Genomic DNA, 24,857 nt, shown 5'->3' on the forward strand with positions numbered 1-24,857 from the left:
CTGACACTGCATTTGATCTTAAACTGAAGGTAAACAGTTCTAAGGCTCTCTGTCACAAACCCTGTAATCAGACACAGCTCATTCCTTTAGGTAAATTATATGTGGACACAGGTTAGTAGTAGATGGAGCACTGGATCCTCCTGAGAGAGGGCATGGAAACTCTCTGCAACAATGGGACAAGGAATTGTTCAGGGTCCAGGGTGGGCTGGAAGGGCCATTTGTGACTGTCTGGCCAGAGAGGGTGGAAGGAAGTTACCTTTCAACTTCTACATAAACACTGAGGGAGACCAGGGCGGACCTGGGTGGAGAAAGGACTATTGCTATACAAATTAGCCCTGGGAAGGGCCAAGAAAAAGACTATTCGAGCCCAGGAGGGCTGAACATTGTTTCGGGTTTGGACTTTTGTTTATCTTTGGAAGGTGAGGACTTTGGCTTTTGACTAGCGAGTCACGTGTACCACGAAGGTGAAGGTAAAGCCCTGTTACAGTGAGAGAAACAGCGGTAAGAGTAGAGAGATGGGAAATCTGTAAATGATGTGGGATTGTGGTTAAGGGGCAGGTGGAGGTAAAGTCTAATCTCAAATATCGGACATGTCTACTCAATTATTACTTATATTACAATAGCACCTAAAAGCCCTGACATCAAGTCCCACTGTGCTAGGTGCTGTACGTATACATAGTATGAGACAGTCCTTGCCGTGAGGAGTCTACAATCTAAATAGACAGACAAACCAGGGAATTAGTATCCTTGCTTTACAGATAGAAGAGGCAGCATAGTAATGAAATAACTTGCCCAAAGTCATACAGGGAACTGTGGCAGACCCAGGAATGGAACCCAGATCTCCTGAATCCCAGTCCAGTGCTTTTGAGTCAGATTATCTCTAGACTTCACCAGTGGTTCAGACTAAGATGACAGAGAGCTGAGGGCCAGCTGCATACGGAAAGCACTGCAGCCTATATATCTTTAGTAGCCCAGTATACACACTGAAATGGAGTGTGGAAGCATGGAGACCATATGAGAAAAACCTTAGGGCAGAAGAGCAATCTAAAAGATGAATTCCCAAGAAGAGGAAAAGCTCTTGGCTTGTTACTGTGTTCACTTGAAGAAACAGCATTTGGGAGTGCTGTCTTTGAAGGCTAGTGGCTGAACAGCTCTCTGTACAACACAACACCACAATGTCTTCTAACAGTCCTTGGGGATATTTCTTCTCCTTGTTGCTAATTCTGCTATCACTGGATAGAGATTTGCAGTGCAGCTGACAGAATGTGTTACACCATGCTCAAAAAGCAGGGTTCCATTCATGAAATTTACAGGCCAGTTCCTTTTCCCTACCATGGGTGCTTCATGCTTCCCTGGCATTGCAAAGCAACCACAATGCCAGTTTAACCAAACAGTGCAGGATTCCCCCAGCATGGGCTAATCCCTGGGTAGCAAAGAGACGCTGTAATGTAGAGGGCATGACTGGAGAAAAGGGAGTTGGCTCTAACCCTGGTGATCCTTTACTATTGGAACAGCCCCTTGGGGGTCCTAGGCAGTTGATATAAGTCACAGCAGCTGTGAGGCTCCTCTGATTCACACTAGAAATTGGCCTGGCTCAAGCACTGGGGAATGAGGCACCATAAAGGCTCCTGTCTCCCTTCACATCCACCCAAGCTGTACTGAGCAGAGGCTGCATCAGCAGTTTCCATTAAAAGAGGTGAGTTCTTTATGCTGACGTTTACTCTGCTAATTAGGATAACTACTGCTATTAATTCACCTGTCAAGTAACTGAGTGAAACTCAAAAAACTTGGGAATTTATCTGAACCTCCAGAACCTGCAAAAATGGGCAGGATATCTCATGAAAACAAGCTCTCTTGTGTGACTTCCAGTACCTCCTGCTTCTTTTTGTAAGAACAGCCTCACTCAGACTTCAGTATCTCACCCTGTTCAGAACCAAGAAATGCAGAGGTGCATAAAACTGAAATCACAATCCAGACTCCCATAAATTCCCTGAAAGGGTCAGTATGGATTCATTTTTTTTGCCAAAGGTTTGCGTTCATTCTCAGATTTTAGAAAGGAAGGATGGTTGTGCAGTTAAGACACTATATTGGGACTAAGTAGATGAGATTCTATTTCTGGATTGGCCACAGACTTCCTGTGTAACCTGGGCAAATCACTCAATCTCTGCTCCTCAAGTTCTGATCTGTAAAATGGGGATAACAATACTTCCGCCTCTAGCCAACCCTCTCTACCACTATTTTCTCAGGCTTGCCTATTTAGAGTAGCAGGACTGTCTCACTTACTATTATATATTTGTACAGTGCCTAGCAAAATGGGGCCCTGATATTGATCATGCCCTTTAAATTCTACCCTAATACAAATAATAATTTCACCTGAAACTGTTCACCTATCCCACCCAAATTGCTTTCTGATCTACACTTTAAAAATAAACAAGCTTTCACTGCATCCTCCTTAAAAATACAAATCATCATGAAGAAAGCCATAAATAATCTATAATATTTGGGACCACTGGCCATATTAGCCAAAACATTCAGGGCTTTTTATTTAGGGAAGGAGATTGCCAGCATTGATTGGCATTTCAGAGGCAGTGCAATTCTCAGAGAGAAACTCATCTTTAAATCCTCTAACTCAAGCTATTAAAGAACACGGTATTCTGTGATTGATGCATTCATAACCACACCAGTGCTATACACAGAGTAAATTATTTCATCTAAAATCTCTATGGATCTTTAGTGATCACAATTTCCTTTCAGTGACACAAGTGTAAACGCATATTGCAGTGTTCCCGTCTCTTGCTACTGCCGTGAGAAATGTAATCAGTTCTGCCCACAGAGTTCTAATTAGTCATTCTAGTGCTACTTCCCACTGAACAGCTGTTCAAATCCAAGTAAATCCTGTTGCACATGGAGGATTGTGGATTACAAAAAACAGTAAATGGCAGGAAAACAGATCTGGGTGCAAAATAATCAAAGAAATCTGAAAATGTTAAACTAGCATGTATTGCATACAAGGGAACTGGATGCCAGCGGTGATTAGTAATTGGATACGGAGCGATTCACCTCTAGGTTACTGGTTCAAATGCAGCACTCATCGTTGGAACTGAAAGTCCCTATCATCTAATCACTGTCAGTTGGCATACACAAAATGAATTAGTAGTCTCAGTCCAGCTCCTTATATAGAGACCACTATGACAAATGGGCCTAATTCATAGGGCATCTTTATGCAGAAGAACACACAAGCCCTTTACATGCTAAATACAAATATATGGGAATCATTTCCTCTAACACAGAAATGCTCCACTCCTCCATGGTGGAATGTGGAAGCTGCTTAGCAGAGCACAGCAAACAGTACTGTATTCCACTGAAATTAAATGGGGAGATTTTTTTGAGGGGGAATCAGAATGTAAATGATCCCCGTGAAATGGAAGCTGCCTGTGATAGTTTATCAGCATCATGTGTTCCATCTGCCACTTTGATTATTATTGTGTTGTTTGCTATATGATTATTAAGGGTTATTTTTAGCATGGGTTAGTTTGCAGGTAAACAGGAAAATGGAGAAGCCCACCTGATAGCCACCAATACTTCAAGGGACAAAGCAGGTGTTAATTGCCTCTGAAGTTTATCTCAGACCATGCTGGGTTTGACACCCTTGCCTTGGCAGAGGAGAGGGGAAATCCAGGCAAAAAATAAACAAAATTTTGTAATGGATAAAAACCTGAGTCCCTGAAGCTCAGGTGACAGGGATGCAGAGACTGCAGGTGTGCAAACTGTCTCCCCACCCCAGTGGTGGGGTGTCCGGATAAGCGAGGCCTACCTAAGCTTTAGGTAAGACAGGCGTGCATATAGGCTGTTTGTTGTGTTGAAAACCCTTTTTGCCTTCTTATGCTCCTGTTGTGATCAAACAATACTTTGTTTTGAAAAGGTGTAGAGACTACCCTGGATGGTGTCCATGAGGGAACTGGAGACAAGCCTAGGACCCACAATGGTGGATCTGTGCCATCTGAGATTTCTGTCACAGAAGGGGAATCCAGCAGGGCACAGATTCAACAACTTTCTAGCCGCTTTGTGTCAGCAGGGTGGTGAAAAGCAGCTGGGGCAGAATCTATATGATAGTATGCATGTGTGAAACCTGCAATAAATAGAAGAACAAGAATCCAAAAGAACTACTGAAACTACCAAAGTTGCCCGACTGTCCCTAGTCCAAGGCTGGTGCACACTACTTGATTTAAAAAATGAAGGGTTAGTGGAATGCTAGTCATTTTATTTTATTTTTAACTACTCTATTGTACAACACATTGAATATCACATTGTAAATCTCAGTATGTTAGCCAGGGGATTCCAGGTGAGTCAATAGCAGACAATGGGCCACAATTAATGAATGACTCAATCTGACAATTATTTGATGGCTGTATCAGTTCATGCACACCAGGTGAAGCCCTTACTAAAGATTTGCAGAAGAGTAATTAAAAATTTAGTATAAAAGCCCTGATAGATTCAAGGGATCCATATTTAGTATGGATATTGCAACACATCTCACAATGTTTTATTAGGATCACCAGTTCAGCAGCTCACCGGCGGGAGGATAAAAACCTTAGTGGCAACATCTAATGTGCTTCTTAAGCCACAGACCATTAACTCTGGGGCAGTTATGAAATAACTATAGTAACCCAGATCAGAAGAAATACTATGAGAAGAATGCCAAAGAGTTACTGCCATAGTAAGCAGGAGAGAATGTTAGCTCTCAAACAAAGTGACTTGCAACCTGTCAAGGTAACAGCTATTCTATCCATGCTGAGGTCATATATCATTCACCACCCCCTACAGGAGAAAGAGAAGACATCTAAATAAATCAAGGAGGACACTGGTGCTCCGCTTCTTGAGGATGTCCAGAATGCTACTGACAGTCTTTGTGCACTGACAGATGTAAAACATGCCTCTCTAGATATTGAGAGCAAATAAAAGTGCCAAATGGTAGATCCCTCTTAACATACAACAAGCCACTAGAGGAGGAACTGCTTTGGGAACAAGTAGTGGCTGCATGATCAGAAAGACATTGAGCCTACAAGATAGCAGTTACTGGCCAATATCTAATACCATTTCCACCATCCAAGACATCGTTTTGTGGGATTTTTAAAAATTGATTGGCTGTACTATTTTGTGTCAGTTTTAGTTGATATTAGATTTTATCTGACTGTGTATTTTTTTTTAAGGGAAGATGAAACAGCTGCCACTGGAGTTTCTGGATAATGACCGGGTATAACTTTTTATAATCCTAGCCCATGTCATGAGACAAGTACATAAACATCAGTCTTTTACAAGCACTCCTGTATTTCACACCTGTATTAAAATCACTGTTTCAAGATGAATGAGGAAGGGCAAGTTTTGAGGAGGAAAACAGCATCCCTCAGTGATATGTAGGGTAAATATCTTCCTCTACCATCCCTTACCATTGATAATCTACCAAGGTTTCAGTGCCAGGAGAGGTGGGAGAAAGTCTATATTTTGGTTCCTGGAGCCTGTAACAGAAAAACTATTTAATCTATTTCACCCCTTTTATTATGTTATCATACCAAAGAAGAGAACCCCTTACTTGGATATCAGTCAGCTGATTCAGGAAGCGGGTTGCTAACTGAGGTCCATTCTCCATAGTTGGAATGTGCAAATTCTAGGATGGAATTAAAATAAGAATAATTCCTAGAAGCTCATCATGTACAGTCAGATAACAGCCGCAGCAGCAGCAAGTACATACATATATAAATGCCTTTTAAATCTGAGGATCTCAAAGCATTTCACAAACATTAATTAAACCTCACACCACTCCCATCAGGTGAGTAAGGATCATTAATACTCATTTTATAGGAGACACAGGAAGCTCAAGGTTCAGCTGCCATTCACGTCAACTGTACTACTTCTATTGACAGTAACAAGAGTTGGTTCAGGCCCCCCTCAGTGACTTGGCCAAAGGAGTGGCAGTAGACCAGGAATAGAACCCAGCTGCTACTGGAGTCCAAGCAAGGACTAATCACGACACCACACTTACCTTCTTGCTCAATCAATAAGACTTGAGGAGGAGGATGGTCAACTCAAAGAAGCACCTTTCTGTTTACTATCTACACTGTATATGGTGTTAAAACAAGTACATTTACCATAATTTTCAACATCTTAACGTTTCCCATTCGTATCTCAAAAGCCTGATTGTATTAATACATATAGTCCATCTATTAGAAACATCATTTTCTACACTGTTATTTTATTTGTTCTCTTGTCTATCTTCCCAAAGAAACATATCAATATACCTTGGGCTGGATTCACTGGTCTGCTAGGTTCATTTTATGCAATGTAAGCAGTGCAAAGTGAACTTAAACAGGACAGTGAAATGCTCTACAGAATTCCCCCTGTTCAGGAGGAATTTCCCAGCTGGTGTATAGTAGACAGAAACAGTTATGCCATCTCCTGTACCAGCTCTGCCATCTGTGTCCTCTCCAACAGAGCTGTGCTGCCTGGTATGAGGGGAAGGATTAAGTCAGGCATGGGATGGGGTTAGGAAGGAGACTATTAGGTGATGGAAGGGGAGTGGTCATGGTGGAGCAAAGCCATGTTCTCTGTATGGCCCGTTTTTGCTGATGGAAGAATTTAAAATCTCCTCCTCTGCCATTTTAATTTATGCCAGGGATGGGCAGAACAGAATTGAGGAACTGTGACTGGCTGACAGCCTCCCTATTAAAGGAAGATTTGACTGCAAATCACATCACGTAGCTGGCTGAAATGCTTCTAACTGCAAAATTTGGATTAAATTTCAAATTTTGATTTTTTTTTGTATGAATGAATTTTTTGACTTAAATTTAAAATAAATTCCTCTCCACCCCCACCCCTTTTTCAACCAACTATAGAGCTGGTAAAAAAAAAATGAAATTCTGAAATTTCAAATTAAACACAAAAAAGAGGGAGGGGGAATTTTGAAAAAAAAAATCAGTTTTCCCCAACTTGAGACGAAGTTGGGAAGAAGTTAGAAGGCAATATACTGTTAAGATACTTCCTGCATGAACCTCAGACAATGCCAAGCTGTAATTATCTGGGGAAGAAAAAAATAAACACAAATACTTTCCTTACCTTGCCTTTGTATAATATTTTAGAAATAGGGCATACGACACAAGCTGTCCCAGCACCAAACATCTCCTTCACTCTGTTTTCCTCCAAGGCAGCAGTCAGATCACTCATGGTGATGTACCGCTCAGACACTTTAAATTCTCCCTGCGCCAGAGATCAGAAAGACAGAACCAGAGCACATGTTCTTAAAGGTCGTAATTCTTTCCTTACACTAGACACCCATAATTGTATCACAGAGGTGATATTTTTAATGAACTCAGTTGCAGCCAGTCAATTTTCAGTTCTCATAAGGCTAAGCAAGGCCTGGTCAGTAGTTAGATGAATGACCTCCAAGGAAAACCCAAGATCTGTAAGATGTGATGATGGCAATTCACTAGGTGGCACTTTCCCCTCAAATTTGGAACTGAACCTCAACACGGTGTTCAGGAACACTGTGCAGCCTCAGCAGAACTTTTGGATGAGATATAAAACAGAGGACCTGTATGCTTTTGATCATTGCTGAGCTTACAATACTTTGTGCAATAGAACTTGTATGCAAGTACAGATTTGGAATCTGAAAGAATACAGATGCTAGTGCATTATATCTATGGCTGGACTTAAGACTGCACCCTGGTTGCTCAGAATGAAGGTGGAGACACATGGGCTATAGGTGGTGGAACAAGGAGCTGATGAGTAGAATGTAGATGGGGTGATGAATGACAATTGCTTATTTCCTTACTTTAAGCCAATTGTATTAATGAGAGATGGGGTGTGGCAACTCTCACACAAAGTTAAAGAAGATTTTTGTGTGGGAATACTAATTGGGAACTAGTTAAACAGACTGCATGTGGCTCTGTGAAACAAATGCTAGTGGTTGGGTGGTTTGGCCAAGACTTTTTAATTTTAACATGCTTCCCCCAGTTCATATTTGGTTTAAAGGATCAGGTGGAACTGTGAGCCATTACTTGAATGCAATAAATGAGTTATTTTCATAACAGTGTATCTCATGGTTGTTAAAATTGCTACTATTGAGGGACAAGGCAAACACCCACCCACTTGCGTGCCAGCTCCAAGATGCTCTGCCTTGTCACTCCAGGAAGAATGATGCCATCTAACGGTGGGGTTGCCAGTTCCTCTTCTGTTGAAACAAAATACAAACAAAATAAAATATTTAAATGAGAGCAGAAATATCAGATACCAACATGCAATATCTGATATCATAAGATACAAACATTGGTTAGAATTTCAGAGGCAGTTTCTAAATTGCACAAACTCAGTTGGATGCCACCCGTTTTGAATCTATGCATATATCTGAGGGCAGGTCTACACTACAGCCTACGCTGATACAACTTACATAGCTTAGGGGTGTGAAAAAGCCCCCTCGAGTAACGCAAGTTTCGCGCTACTTCACCAACTTTGGAATCATCAAATTTGATCATGTCTGAATGTACATACTCCTCTTATTAGTGAAAAGAAGAAATAATATGGGCCTCAATATGGAACCCTGTGACACACTTGATACTGTTCCGTCTTCAGAGGCTTTACCATGAATGGTGGAGCGGGATGTGTATAAGATCCAAAATATACTTTGGTTGCTGTGAGCTATTTTGAAAGCTTGCCAGGCCAGCTGCCAAACAGCATGGAGCTGATAGAATATGAGAACCTGCAAAATGTTTTAAACTGCCAGCTTTATATAATTTTGTCAAGTCTGCATATTATGTCTACCAGCCTGGGGTCACCTAGAGGAGCATCTGCCTCCCTTGTAGCATGTCATCTCCGTCTGGTACCATGTGTGTACCAAATGTGGCTCCATATGCATTCAGCTTGCCCATCTCTGGGAACTCAGACTATGAGCTCACAAACCCCATTTGTCTTTTCATGGGAGAGACATTTTGATAAGCTGTAAACTCCTGGATTTATATTAGCACATAGGAAAAACAGCCCTTTGTGGGAAAACTTCCTCTTCGTCTGCTTTTAATGATTTTTATACATATTTATTTGTATTGCGGTAACTTTCCAGAGTCCCCCATGATTTATGGAGACAAATGCATTAACTTAGTTGACGAACATCACATAAAGACCATGGTTTTGCTCCCAGCACTTTTCCTGAAGCTGACAGGCTGTGAAGATCACATTTACAGTGCCCTGTCCAGACCCAGGGACGATGGTTCCCACAAGATAGGTGTTAAGTCAATTCCATATGACCAGTGCAATAATTTCCCCAGCAACAGAGAGAAGGGAAATGCCCTAGTAATTATCAGAATTTGCCCATTCACCCTTACGTTTATAGAGGTGGACAATGTGGGCACCCTTGAAATTCTGTGGCACTGTCTCTTGCTCGATTTTTTGTTCATCTTTGGAAAGTTTATTTCTGTTATTCTATCCTTCCATGAAGGGATGATGGCCAGAGTGGTGGAGATATCAGACCCCTTTCTGGTCACCAGTGGCACAAAACACTGTTGTGTGCTGGCTTCCACAGTCTTTTCCATCCTTCTATTGGCTATGCTTATGGATGCATTTCATGATACTGACAGAGGAGTATGTACCCAGCTCTGCAGTGTTATAAGTTGTTCAATTTTCAACGCTTCTGTTCTTGCATGAAAGTGGCAGATTTACACATTAAGGAGCTTTAATTTGCTGATTACTGTGCACTGGTTGCCCACTCGATTGATGATGTTCAATTAATAACGGATCACTTTACTTGTACAGTGAATCACTTTGGTTTCACAATCAATCTAAAGAAAACTGAAGTACTGTACTGTAACAGGATCCATGACCCATCCCTCTTCCTGGGGCCTGCTTGCTGCCCCAATAAGGCTCAGAGAGGCTTCAGGGTTGTGCAACACCCATGTCTTTATTTACTTACAGTTATCCCACCACCAGTGTCTATCTGTTTACAAGCCTTGCAGGATTACTCAACCTCTTTTACAGGCAGAGTCAGCCTTCAGCTAGGAGGCCTCCAGTTCCTTCCTTCCCTCCCTGACTGACTTCTCCCTGGCTGCCCCTCAGTCTTCTCTTCTGGCTCCCTCCCAGCCTTTATAGCCCTTGGCTTGTCAGACCAGCAGGTGTTGCCAATCCTAAGGCCGACATCAGGCCTTTTCCATCAGCCCCAATCTTCTTCCCTTGCTTGGAGCTGACTTGGCAGGGGCTAATTAGGTCTAATTTTGCACCAGCACCTTGCTACATGTACCAACACATGTCAGGGGATGCAACTGTCTACCCAATTATTAAGATCAAGGATGGTCTTCTCCAGTCCATGGAGAAGTTCTGCTACCTAAGGAGTATGTTGTCACAGAATGCCACAACTGATGAGAAGATTACCCATCGCATAGCCAAGGCCAGCTCTGCATTTGGAATGCTGTCACACCACTTATGGAATTACAGGGGTGTCAAGATAAGCACTAAGCTAAACGTCTATTAGGCAGTCATGCTGGACAACATATTGCTGCTATATTAGGAAACTCGATCAGTTCCATATGCACGACCTTTGGTCTGTTTGCAGGGTCAATTGGTGAGACAAGAAATACTCAATTATTGTCAGAGGGCTGACATTCAAAGCATGCTCAAAAAAAGCTCAGCTATGCATTGGTCTTGGCATCTTGTTTGTATGGCAGACTCAAGAATATCCACGGCCATATTTTCTGGTCAGCTACAGGAAGGCACCTGCTCTCATGGTGGCCAGTACAAACAATATAGACACACTGAAGTCATGCATGAAAGCATATCAGCCAATCCCAGTCACTGGGAAACAACAGCCCACAACAGAGCAAGATGGCAGCAGACTTGTCATGTTGCTGTTAACTGCTTTGAAGCAAGGTGCATCATCAACACCTGAGGTGAAAAACATGAACAGCGCAAAGCAAGGCCACAACAGCCTGCAATGGTCATGGACACTCTTGTCTGTCCCCCATGTAACCAGGCTTGCAATTCTCACGTTGGTCTGAACTCACATGTATGTGTTCATTTATAGTGTCTGCTGAATGCTCGTATGTTGACACTGATGTGAGACTCCATTGTCATTACTGCAGTAGCACTGAGAGGCCAGTGCCCCGTTGTGCGAGGCACTGAACAAACATGTACCAAACAGACCATCCCAGATCTGGGGAGCTTACAATTGAAGTGATTTTAAAATTAGGTCTTGCATTTTACTGAACAACATAAGCTTCAAGTCTTTCATGCAAGTTGTCAAGGCTGAATCCCCACTCTGGCACTTCGAGTGCAGAAGATGGGGGCCAGCAAGGATTTTAAAAATTAATACTGGCCAATCCAGGCTTGTATTAAACTCCTAAGGTTACAAATTTTCTCTGACCTTTGCTTGGTAAACGCTGCCACCACCCAAATGCAAAAAACCCTAGGAAGGAGCACTTGGGAATTCCTCCCTCAAGCCCATTCACCCCCTTCCCCCCAGGGAAGAACTGAGAAAGAAAACAAAGGAAATTAGCTGTTGCTACCAGCTAATCAAACAACATGCACAAACCTCTTAGGACACCAAAAATCCAATCCTGTTTTTTAAAAAAGGTAAATTTTATTAAAAACCAAAAGGAAGAATATACACCTGGAACTTAGGCTTTTGCTAGATTTTAAAAGAGCAATTCTAAAAATTAAGCACCCAAAATAGCTTTCTTGGGGGTTACAAGCAAACAAAAACATCTGGGGTTAGTACAGAGGAGTCCACAAGCCAAAATAAAGAAATAAACCTGATCGTATTTATCTAAACATTCCTAATTTACTTACATATTTGGGGGATTTCAAATAAGTAATTCTAGGTATGATCTGATGATTTCTCATACCTGGCTTAAAGCTTTACACAGCGTTCCTGCTGCCCTGTGTTCCCCTCTTTCCTGGAGGGACACAACAGACATAAAGGGAAAGCTTCTTTCCCAATTTTAAAAAGTTCTAGCTCTTTTGGTCAGGTGCCCACTCCTTTTCTTTTACCTGTGGGCTTGTTAACCCTTTACAGGTAAAGCAAGCAGAGAACAGACACCAAGAGGGATTTTATAGCTAACTGGCTGGCTGGTTTTCCATAAAAGGGAGCTACACCCCCTTCATTTATCACACAAGTATTTATGAACATGCACTGATTGATGCATATTGGATGAATTTAGGGCTAGGTAAATTACTACAACACTGAGAAAAACAACAAAATGTTTGCAGGGGTGGGGCCACCAAGAGAACTTCTGGGTCACATAGGCCTCAGGAAAGTCTGGGGTCCACACCCTATTATAATCCTCTTCTCCCCTTCCCTCTGTGTCGCTCTCTCCTTCATTTTTTCTCTTTTCCTCACACTTTCCTTTCACCCCAGGTCTCCATTCCATTTTCCCCTCCCTGTTCCAATTGCTACTTGCTGCCAGGCCCTCTGCCCCTCTCTTTTTTCCCCTTTTTCTGTCTGTCATCCCATAAATTTGTCAATCTCTCTGTCACTCTCTACAAAAAGAATCCATCCCTTTAGGATCACTGTGCATCTAACAGCCCACACTGTGTCACCAGCAAACTTCAAGCTCCACCACAACATGGCACTTTCTGCAGCACAAACAATGACCATTTTAACAATCATCAAACTCTATTTTTCACACATATAAGAGCATTACTTTGAACTTCTATGAGTCTTTTCATCTGAGGCAGGGCTGGATTGAGGGGCAGGCGACCACCTGGGGTGCTGGCTTGGAGGAGCACCAGGCTCGGGGTGCTATTTTTGTTGTTAGTGACAAACGGGAAAATAGAATGTTTGAAGTAAAATGTTTCAGGTATTCTGTATGTGGATTCATTTTTCACTAACCATCTAGAATGTTCTGGACCTTCGTAGAATCTCATGGAACCTTCCAGACTTTGAGAGGTACATTTTCCTCAAACCTCCTAGAATGTTGTCAGCTATGCCCTTGTAGGTATATAAGGGGCGGGGCATTGCCAGTCAGTCAATGAGATATAAGAACGAAGATTTACAGATCCTAGTGTGCAAATTTATATCTAATATAACAGGGATAAATCATTCATGCAAATCGTGCAAAGTTGTGAAACGGGCTATAAATGCAATAAAAAAAGAAGATATTCAAAACTTTAACTAATGGAGGGGGGAGCTGAAGACGCACCTTGCCTGAGGCGCCATGTGGTCTAGGGCCGGCCCTGATCTGAGGATTCCAAAGAGCTTTTAAGGAATTAAGCATCCCATCACTCCTATGAAGTAGGTATTATTCTTCCCATTTTATTGATGGGATAACTGAGGCACAGAGCTAAATAATTTGCCCAAGATCACATAGTGGCTTAATGGTTCAGCCAGAAATAGAACCCAGGTGTCCTGACTCTTTGCACCAACCATTCTCAACACTGCCTCTGTATACTGGAAAATATAAACAGATTCCATAGTATACAGCCCCCATTTGGTGTATTCCCTAGACTGTACACTTGTTTTGATTTTAAAGGTCTTCATCTCTGCCAAGCTAAGCCCCTTGATAGGAGAAACAGACATTTCATTTAACATGCTTTGCACTCCTGCCACCCTTTGTCTCTCAACAATGTTATGTGCCGTGAAAAGGTAGGCCTGGAGGATCACATGGTGATCAAGCTTTACATTTTGTAAACATGGAAACCATCCTAGGTATATGTCACTCTCCAAATATCCCACTGATGAAAGCAGTATTTCATGAATGGAAACTACTGAGCTCAGTTATTCCTGTAATAATAGTGATCCAGATTTAGCTACATTCAGCCAGAGCAATGCTAAATGTACAGGATCAGCATAATGTGTGTCATGCAAATTTACCAGAGGCTATTGGGCAATTTCCCCCTCCCCCTACCACCATTATGAATGAGACATTTTCTAGGATCCGCCCAAGACTGGAATGTTAGACACCTCTTTTGTCCAATACCAGGGATAAATTGATCTAGAAACGGCTTGCAGTAAAAATGGACCCTCATTTGAAGCACTGTTGAAATCAGTCCCCATCTAGTGCATTCATGAGGGAACACAAAAAACATAGCACAGAGTTTACATTACTCCCTGCACACACAATGAGGTGTATGTTCCTGATGCTTAAACCGTACCCATGATTTCTAGTTCCAAATCTCACTATTTCTATGTTTAATCTCCCCCCCCCACCCCGCCCACACTGCAATATATGCACAATGAAACAAACAAAACAAGGACCCCCTAAGTAGCATTTAGGGTGACCAGATGTCCCGATTTTATAGGGACAGACCCTATATTTGGGGCTTAGTCTTATATAGGTGCCTATTACCTCCCATCCCCTGTTCCGATTTTTCACCCTTGCTATCTGGTCACCCTAGTACCAGTAGCATTCCTTATGAAGAGACAGAGCCAATAGCAGTCACTTTTTGCCACGGTGCATACGGGTAGGCAGTTATACACTGGCGCGCATTTTCTTGGTGGCAACATTTTTATGGGGCCCTAAGTTGTAGGTGTTTTAGGTCTTACCCAGGCTTCTTAGTAATACATTGCTAAATAGCTAATTGCCCCTTCAGTGCAAGTGATCATAGCATGTGTAATGGCAGGTCTGTTTTGGAACAGGGCTGGCATATATTTAGGCTGGATGGCATGAACTACAGATTGTTTGTTCCACCCATGTCACAATGATACTATTCAGTAGTGCACTGGTAACACATTGGTATTGCAGCTGGATAATTTCTGCTTATTCCTGGTCGAAAAATAGAACACTGAATGCTAACCAACTTCTTGTTCACGCTGTCCAAATGGGCCAAATTCCTTGCTGGTGTAACTCCACTGAAGGTGCACATGAGGAGTGAATTTGGCCCAATGGCTACAATATCTAATCCACTGTGATGAAATATTAAATAATAACATTCACATACATAGCATCATTCACTTGATCTCAGCAAGTTTTTTAGAGCTAGGTAAATATTATCCCTATTTTACAGCTGTATAAACTGAGACACAGAGACATTTAAGGGATTTGCCCAAGAATCAGCAGTCAAACTGGAAATAGAACCCAGGTATCTTGACTCACAAACCCTTATGCAAAATAAAGCACAATGCTGTTTCCATTGTGAGACATTACTAACCACCACTATAGCACTGGCAGAAAAATGGCAATGAAATGGCATTTTACAAGAGTGTGCACTGCATTATCAGAAAAAGGATCAGAGCTTGAATACCGATTTCTTGTTCTTTTGTTTCTGAGACTGGCAGACGGTGGAACAACACTTTGCCTTTATTTAGGACCTGAGCTAAAGCCCTGGGAAATTAATGGGAGTCTATCAACTTTTACGGGCTTTGGATCAGGCCCATAGTCCTTCAAACCAGGTTACCCTTCTGTACTAGCAACCAACATGGCGGGGAGGGATAGCTCAGTGGTTTGAGCATTGGCCTGCTAAACCCAGGGTTGTGAGTTCAATCCTTGAGGGGGCCACTTAGGTATCTGGGGCAAAAATTGGGGATTGGTCCTGCTTTGAGCAGAGGGTTGGACTAGATGACCTCCTGAGGTCCCTTCCAACCTTGATATTCTATTCTATGAACTGCAGGCACAATTTTGTAGACACAAATAATTGCATGCACAAGTGAAGGTACGCAAGTGTCTAAATACCTGGTTGCACACAGTAATTAGACAGTCAGTTGTCTAAGTGGCATAATTTCCAACCAAAAATGATTGCAGATGCAAAAAAAAAATAAAAAAAATCGAGCCCAGCTTTAAAAATCTGGTCCTACATCTTCAAAGCAATTTACCAGGATTAAAGATGTAGAAGGATGATTGATGCGACACTTTATCTTCTAAGAGAGGGCCACTGGGAGAAAGGAGAAGCTGCTACAGTGACAATATGAACCTATCTTGCTCAGCGGGAAAGTCATGATTCAAAAGGAAGGTCAGATTGCTTTGTGGACACAGGTCATGGTTCAGGAATGCCCCTGCTAGAGGCCATGACAGAAGCCACACAAGGTGGAAGCAGAAGAGATAAAGGCGGCAGTTGCAGCCTGTCACAGAACTGCAAGGTCAGAGTCTCTGATCACCTGCCTTCTCCGCAGAGGGAAGGTCCCAAACCCCATTTCTTTAGAAGGGCCCTGCTGGAAGGAATTCTGAAGTAGTTGTGGGGGCTAGTGGGGATTGACTAAGGGGTGACTTCCCTCCTTCTACTAAAACAGAAAAGGAAGGCAATGCAGGCCACCATTCTTTGGGCCAGAACTACAGACCCCAAGAAGCATCATCCATACAACACTAACACCAGTCGTGAGATCACAACTGGCTCCCAGGCCTGAGGACTGCAACGAGCAGAGGTTTAGTGCCACATACTACTATACCTCCATCTTCATTTTCCCAGTACAGGAAAAGATTCATTGTTCCGACTTCGGTGATTTGATGATCCTCTCCATACAGCCACAGAACCTGCTGACACCCTAATTCCATAGCTTCACGCTGGGCATAGATGGAAGAACCATAATTCCTTTCAGGAACAAATGAAAAAGAGACAGATATCACTAGCTAGCTGGGTATCTTCCTGCTATAAAACTTCCTAATTCTTCTACTTCTAAAAACAGCTTACATTACTTTCAGTGCCCAGATTGCAAAATCCGCCTCACGATTAATGCTCTGCAAAGTAATTTCCTGCCCCTGACATGATTCCATTGGCAGCATTTAAATGAACTACAAGTCACTTTGCTGCTGCAAAATAAAACTTTGAAGGGCTCAGCCAGAGTCAAGGGTTCCCCCTACCTAGCAGCACCATACTGCTCCATAGGGTCTGTGGACTACCTGGATAAAGCTAAAGGGAGTTTTGGTGGGCCGCCAGGCAGCTCCACTGGATCCTGGGATATAAAGGTAACCGCTGCCCCAACTGACTCATGAAAGTGTCACGTTTGTACAAGCAAAGCGGCTAACAGATTATGCAGTGAAGGCCGCAGCACTTCAAGTTTATACACATGGAAGTGGCTTAAAGCTAGTTTATTTGTAGAAGCAGAAAACCTGAAGCAGTTCAACAGGAGTCAGTTCAATAGGAAGCAGGGGATTCCCTTAGCCATACAGGCTCCCTCCTTCCCCTTAGCTCTCACTGCCTCTTGCTGCTGTCTGATGTGTAACTCTTTACCCAGTGGATTTGCTGACAGAAATCTAGTCAGAAGAGATTTAAACTTAGATTTTTAACTTTGGTTTTCTTTATACATGCATATTTCAGACATGCACACACAAATTTGCAAGATTTTAGGAAAAACAAGTTGCATACTTTGATAAAAGGAGGCAGAAAATCATGAGGCACTGTGTGAACACTTTAAACTGGGATTAATTTTAACGTCAACATTTACCGACAATTACCACACTTGAGAAACTATCTGGTAACTCTAGATAGTTGTTGACTTTCAACGGTGGCTAAGGTAGATCAAACTTCCATATACTTTTTTTCCCAAAAAAATAAGACCGGACAGAAGTTTCTCTTAGTCCCTTTCTCTTTGCAATTGCCCTTATTCCAAACTTTTGCCCTCATTCTCAAAACTTTTCATAATGTGACAACTTAACACAGAAATTGTCTCATGGACACCTTCTGTTCCATTTTCTGACAGAACAGCAGCAACTGCTTACATGGAGAAACAACATTAGGAAAGATTTCAGAGTAGCAGCCGTGTTAGTCTGTATTCGCAAAAAGAAAAGGAGTACTAGTGGCACCTTAGAGACTAACCAATTTATTTGAGCATAAGCTTTCGTGAGCCGATGAAGTGAGCTGTAGCTCACGAAAACTTATGCTCAAATAAATTGGTTAGTCTCTAAGGTGCCACTAGTACTCCTTTTCTTTTTGCGAACATTAGGAAAGCATTTGACTTGTCTTTATTTTAGCAGCTGGAATCATGAAGAGACAGCTCCACAGTCTCATGCAGCTCATTATGGACTACCAGGGGTCCACAAACTATAGTTTAACAACCTTAACCTTAGTCTATCTATGCAGGGTGAACAGATCGGCAGTCTGCCATTTTGTAGCCCATTTTGACTGGAGGTGAGATACCTCTTTTCTGGAAATGCTTTTGTTACAATTTCTGATTTGCAACATTTAATAATACAGTATCATAGCCAGGATTTTACTGAAAGGAAAAAATAATCCAACAGTTAAACTATGTAATTAATGCATAATCAGGCTCTCTTACCCTCCCAATTTGCAGTCCCCCGTTCCTCCTTTCCAGGCTCTTACATATTTGGGATCTGCCCATAAGGATATTGGATTAAAGCTTCCGCTTGCAAAGTATGGGCCCACAGGACTCAGTATAACATACAGCAGGGCTTTAGTTGGCTTCTTGACTCCAAGAGAAGGCTGCACAGTAAAAGAAACACACAGTTTTTGCTTTGTTTTCTTCTTCATGTCACAGTTTAGATTTTCTGAGTTATCACTTTCAAAGCACCTGCAGCAGGTGGGTGCTCCATCACCAGTCAAAGGGCACAATGCATCTGCAAAGATGCTGCTTCAAAAAACCAGCCTAAGCCAGTGGTTCTCAACCAGGGGTCTGGGGTCCCCGGGGGGTCGTGAGCAGGTTTCAGGAGGTTCACTAAGCATGGCCAGCATTAGATTCGCTAGGGCCCAGGGCAGAAAGCCGAAGTCCCGCTACATAGGACTGCAGCCCGGGGCACCAAGCCCCACCACCTGGGCTAAAGCCAAAGCCTGAGCAATTTAGCTTCATGGTGCCCCATGGTGTGGGCCGGGCCCCAGGCAATTCCTCTACTTGCTACCCTCTAACGCAGGGCTTGGCTTTTATATGCAGAAAAACAGTTGTGGCACAGTTGGGTGGGGACTCAGAAAGAAAAAGGCTGAGAACCGCTGGCCTAAGTAACCCTTATTTTACACATGGCTTTTGTTTGACGTCATAAAAAAAATGGTTCCTAACCTTTCCGTAACTGTTGTTCTTCCAGATGAGTTGCTTATGTTCATTCCACTTTAGGTATGTGTGCACCAAGTGCACCGTTGCCAGAGATTTTTCCCTTAGTGGGGTATCCGTTGGGCTGGCTCTCGTGCCCTCCGGAGCCACATGCTCATCTGCTGGTATAAGGGGAGCCGCCGGCCTTGCACCCTCTCAGTTCCTTCTTACTGTTAATGCTGACAGAGGGGTAGGAGGGTGGGTTGTGGAATGGACAGGAGCAACACATCTCAAAGAACAACAGTTACAAAAGGTAGTAACAGTTTTTCTTCGCAGAGTGCTTGCTCATGTCCGTTCCATGTTAGGTGACTCACAAGCAGTATCCCTGGAGACAGGCTCGAAGTTCATGCACATGCTGGCAGCAACACTGCTCTCCTGAAAGTGGCATCATCCCAGACCTGTTGGGTGATGGCATAGTGATATGCAAAGGTATGTACTGATGACCAGGTTGCAGCCCTGCAAATGTCCTGTGTTGGGACCTATGAGAGGGACACTGCTGACAAAAGCTTGGGCTATTGTGGAGTGAACAGTTAAGATGGCTCATAGCAAGCCCAAATACAGGCAGCTATCCAGGATGAGATCCTCTGGGCTGACACAGGTAGGTCATCCTCTCATCTTTTCCACTATTGCTACAAGGAGTTTAATCCTCTCAATATAAGAGGCGAGGTCCCGCATAATGTCCAATGAGTGAAGCTGCTGTTCCTCAGAGGTCTTGGGAGGCTTCGGGAAGAAAACGGACAGGAAAATGGCCTGGCTGCTATGGAATTGTGACACCACCTTAGGCAGGGTGGAGAGTGCAGCTGGACCTTGTCCTTGAAGAACACAGTGTAAGGTGGTTCTGATGTAATGGTCTTGATTTCAGAGACTTTTTGGCCAAGGCAAACGCCACCAAGGAGGCAACCTTCCAAGACAGAAGCAGCAGGGGGAACGATGCTGGAGGCTCAAAGCGGGGGACCCATGAGTCTCAACAGAACCACATTTAAGTCCCACTGCGGGATCAGCTTGGGGACCTGAGGACAGAGCCTCTCCAGCCCCTTGAGAAACTGTACCATAATCTCGTGGGAGAACACTGACCTGCCATCCACCAGTGGGCGGAAGGCTGAGCTGGCTGCTAAGCACTTGACAGACATGAGGGCTAGGCCCTGCTGCTTTATGTGGAGCAAGTAGTCCAAGATAGATTGAAGGGAAGATCGAGACGGAGAGAGAGCTCGTTGAGACGTCTATGTCAAGAAGCATTTCCACTTATCCAGGTACGTAGTCCTGGTGGACGGCTTTCTACTACCTAGCAAGACCTGCCAGGTCTGTTCCGAGAAAGCCTGTTCCTCTGGGATCAGCCATGCAGCATCCATATAGTTAGGTGCAGGGACGTGAGGTTCAGTTCAGGTGAAGCAACCGGCCACGGTCCTGTGAGATTTGATCCAGACTGAGTGGGAGCAAGAGTGGAGCTGCTACTGGGAGATTCAGGAGCGTACCAAACCAGTGGCTATCAGAATAACTCTCACCTTGTCTTGTTTGACTTTTAGGAGGACCTTGCGAACCAAGGGGATTGGGGGAAAGGCATAGCATACAAGATCTGTGAGGAAAGCATCAGAGAGGGAGCCCAGGATGTGATCATGCAGTGAGCAAAACTGATGGCATTTCCTGTTTTGTCTGGTAGCGAACAGGTCCACCTGGGGAGGCCCCCACCTTTGGAAGATGAACCTGGTGACCCCCGGGTGAAGGGACCACTCATGGTAAGAGGAAAAGGATCTGCTGAGATGATCCACTGGTACTTTCCGGATTCCTGGGAGATGTGACATCTTGAGATGAATGGAGTGCTTCGTGAAGAAGTCCCATATACAGATGACTTCCTGACACAGGGCCGAAGATCAGGCCCCTCCCTGCTTGTTGATATAGCAGGTATGGCCGCACTATTGTCTGTCAGGACTTGCACCACCTCGCCTGAGATCTGGGGAAGGAACACTTGACAAGCTAAGTATACCGCTCTGAGCTCCCTGACATTTATGGGCAGGAAGAGTTCTTCTTGGGACCAGAGGCCTGAGGCTGGTGAGGTGGCCTCCCTGCCCTAGGTCTGACGTGTCCAAGATTAAAAGCTACCAGTGGTTGAGACATAACAAAGGGCATACCCATCATTACTGACCTTGGGTCTTTCCACCATTCCAGGGAGGTGAAGGACTAGGGGAGGAACTGTTGGCACGGAGTCCAAGAGGTGTCTGCTCCAGGAATATACTGACACTAGCCACATCTGAAGGTCCCTGAGGTGCAGTCTTGCATGTTGAACCACTTAAGTACATGTCGCTGTAGCTGTTGTCCCCTGTAGCTTCAGGCAAACCCAAGCTGTTGTAATTGGGTGGACCATGATACTGAATATCAGGTATGACATAGTCTGGAATCAGGCCTCTGGCAGGAAGGCACTGGCTTGGGCTGAGTTGAGCACCGCCCCAATAAATTCTATACTCTGAGCCAGGACAAGAGTTGACTTCTGTTCGTTTATCAGCAAGCCCAGTGCTCAGAAGGTGGTTTGGACCATGCTGATGTTATTCTGAACTCGAGCCTCTGACCAACTTTTGATCATTCAGTTGTCAAGATACTACCACCAGACAGGTTTCAGAGTAGCAGCCATGTTAGTCTGTATCCGCAAAAAGAACAGGAGTACTTGTGGCACCTTAGAGACTAACAAATTTATTTGAGCATAAGCTTTCCTGGGCTATAGCCCACTTCATCTGATGCATAGAATGGAACATATAGTAAGAAGATATGTACATACATACATATTCTCTCTCTCTATATATATACACACATATATACATACATATACATACACATACATACACACACACACACACACACATACTGTGGTTAACCCAGGACAAACAGCTACAAAATGGGGGTAGTAATTAGTCCCAGGGGATTAAAAGGCCCCTCCCTATCCCCCTATCCACTGAGGAGAGAGAACCACAGGGCAATAAGCTTCAGCTGGAAAAGGGGTTGCTAGGGCCCCAATTAGGTTCAGCTGACTCCAACTACTTGGGACCTTTTTAAACCCTCCCCTGGGTGGTAGGAGAGGGAGGGTGAGGGAGTGAGAGGAGCAGGGAAGTTGCCAGTAGGCTGTTTGCAGCAAGACACCAGGCCTTCCCAGTAGGAGGGCTGCACTCGCTCCCCAGAAGGGAAGGAAAACAAGCACAAGGGACTGATTGAGGAGAGGAGTAGCAGGACCCTGTGCCACCTTTCAGGATTTGCCTTGCCCCAAACCTGAGTCTCCAAGGCTAAAAAGGACTGAGCCTACTGAGGCGAACAAGGTATTTTGCCACAATACACAGAACATGAAAAGGTCTTAATTAGCCTCTTACTCCACCTTTTCATATATATAGATAGAGACATCTATATCTATATCTAGCTCTTCTTACTATATGTTCCATTCTATGCATCCGATGAAGTGGGCTTTAGCCCACGAAAGCTTATGCTCAAATAAATTTGTTAGTCTCTAAGGTGCCACAAGTCCTCCTGTTCTTCTTACCACCAGACACTTAGTGAAACCCCCCAGGGGGCTGCCGATAGGCCAAAGGCAAGAGTGGTGAATTGGTACTAGTGCTGACCCACGACAAACCTGGGAAATCTTCTGTGGCCATGGAAGATAGAAATGTGAAAATATGTGTCCTTTGAGTTGAGGGCAGCGTTCCAGTCTCCTGGATCCAGGAAGGGAATGACAGAGGCAAGGGAGACCATGCAGAACCTCAATTTCTTGAGATAACTGTTGAGGAGACGCAGGTCCAGAATGGGCCAGAGACTCCGTTTGGCCTTTGGAATTAGGAAAATAATCCCAAAGTGAAGCAAAACCCCTTTCCTCTTCCGTCTTGCGAAACCTTCTCCACAGCCCCCACTCATAGGATGGATTGCACCCCTTGGAGGAGGAGTTGCTTGTGAGATTTTGGCTCCCTGAAGAGAGATGCGGAAGGTGGGTGGGATGGAGAGAGGGATAAAAACTGAAGGGTATAGCTGACTGTCACTGTATTTAGAACAGTCCAATGTTATGTATGACCACGCTGGGCTGAAGTGGGACAGACAGTCCAAAAATAAGAGGGGAGATGAATCTGAAGCAGTGACAGGTATAATGCCCTTAGGCACACCTTCGAAAGGCCTGCTTGGGCCCTCCAGAGTACCTCTGAGACCCCAGCTGGGAGGCTGGGGTGGACAGAAGTGGCTGCTGGTGCCACTTATAACATCTCCCTTTTCTTTTGTTGGGTTCTTGTCTCGGAGATGCTGAGAAACAAGGAGGCTGCTGGGACCTGAAGTGCTTCCTGGAAGCCAACGGAGCATAAAGGCCTAAGGATCGTAGGGTGGCAATTGAGTCTTCAGGGCATGAAGTCTTGTGTCTGTCTGCTCTGAGAATAGAAAGGAGCCTTCGAAGGGGAGGTCCTGGATGAACTGTTGGAAGCCCCAAGGACAGGAGCCAAGAATGATGCCTCATGGTGACAGTGGAAGCCTTTGTCCTGGCTGTTGATTTGGCTGCATCCAGAGCTGCCTGGAGAGAAGTCCTGACCACATTCTTTCCCTCTTCCAAGAGGACAGTGAACTCCTGCCTTGGATATAGGCGCTGGGAGTCTTTAAATTTAGCCAGGGAGTCCCAAAGACAACCAAAGCTTGCTGGTTAGAGATAGTAGTTGAAGGCTACCCATTGAATAAATCTTTCTTCCAAAACAGTCCAGTTTCTTGGTGCCTTTTTGTTTAGGGGTAGCACTCAACTGCCCCTGCCTGTAATTTTGTAATGTTAGTAAGTTTAAAGTACTGATAGAAGCCACATCATAACCTACTTGCAAGAATTCAGAAGTTTATTCAAGGGACATATTAATGGCTGTCATATGTATATGAAGAACCAATCCTCTGTGAATTTATTAGAGTATCTATACAATCGCTTTACAGGCTCCTTCCTCCTTGAGAGTTTGGCTCTCATGCATGGAGCCATCATCACCAGGGGTGAAGAGTTTGCTCCCAGGCAAAGTCTAAAATCTGTTGAAAGTGCCATTGCTTGTCCACATGGTATCTGACAGACCATTAGTCTGGATTGAGTGAACCATGCTCAAACTGGCTGTGTGGAAGCAGTAACTATGACATTAGTCCCATTTTTTTGGACCTCTGTATGTAACAGGAAGACAGATAGAAACTTGCCTAACAGTAAGAAAATACAGTACTTCCATTTAAATCTTGTTAGGAGTCTTGTCATGGTGAAGAGGTCATTGTTGGGAGCTGGTGAAATGAACTCTTCTGTTGTTTACCTTTTGCAAGTCAGAGCAATTTTTCTGCTTGATATGGGTAAAGGCCCAATCAGTGTGGACTAACCTGAAACAATTAGAGCACTTTATTTACCTAATGAAGCCCCACATTGAAGAATCACTTCATATTAATACTGTGCACTTACTTCAGGGAGATAATTTCACTGACGGTCTGCAAGTGCTTTACAAACATTAAGTTAACAAAGTCCCAACACCTTTGTAAGGCAGCTAAGTATTACAAAGACTATTTACAGATGGTGAAATTGAAATGAAATGACTTGTCCAAGGACAGACAGGAAATCAGTGGCAGAATTGGGAACAGGAATCACACCCTGATTCCTAGTCCTATAATCTAGCCAGTAAGCCTTAAAGTTTTCCCTCTTATGAAAACTTACAAGAAACTAAAGTGTTCATAAGAATCAACTCCCTGTATCCAAATTGTTTTACCAACATTGTAGATTTGCTTCAATCACACCAGCAAGCAATTTGTGTACATGCACACAGAGGAGCTGCAATGCAGGTGAAGTTCATCCATGAATGAGGAAAAATTCACCTATGAGAGAGTAGCACTTGGGACTCCTCCAGAGGGGAACAACTTTAAATTACCTTTTGGTCTTTAAATTACCTTGCCAGTGGGAGACCATGAC

At 43.7% G+C, this 24,857-nt stretch overlaps 1 protein-coding gene across 7 annotated transcripts in view; it reads right to left on the reverse strand.

Moving 5' to 3' along the window:
• Positions 1-24,857, reverse strand: part of BCAT1 (branched chain amino acid transaminase 1) — a 109,705-nt gene that overhangs the window by 10,601 nt on the left and 74,247 nt on the right. For all 7 annotated transcript variants that reach the window (XM_043538862.1, XM_027833359.3, XM_043538857.1 and 4 more), the window contains 5 exons: positions 18,179-18,342; positions 16,352-16,494; positions 8,139-8,224; positions 7,111-7,251; positions 5,591-5,665 (listed from right to left, as the gene is read on the reverse strand). In XM_043538862.1, coding sequence (XP_043394797.1) covers positions 5,591-5,665; positions 7,111-7,251; positions 8,139-8,224; positions 16,352-16,494; positions 18,179-18,342 — 609 coding nt within the window. The remainder of the gene's footprint in view (positions 1-5,590; positions 5,666-7,110; positions 7,252-8,138; positions 8,225-16,351; positions 16,495-18,178; positions 18,343-24,857) is intronic.

The sequence above is a fragment of the Chelonia mydas genome, chromosome 1 (genome assembly GCF_015237465.2).
Source record: "Chelonia mydas isolate rCheMyd1 chromosome 1, rCheMyd1.pri.v2, whole genome shotgun sequence".
Taxonomy (NCBI): domain Eukaryota; kingdom Metazoa; phylum Chordata; order Testudines; family Cheloniidae; genus Chelonia; species Chelonia mydas.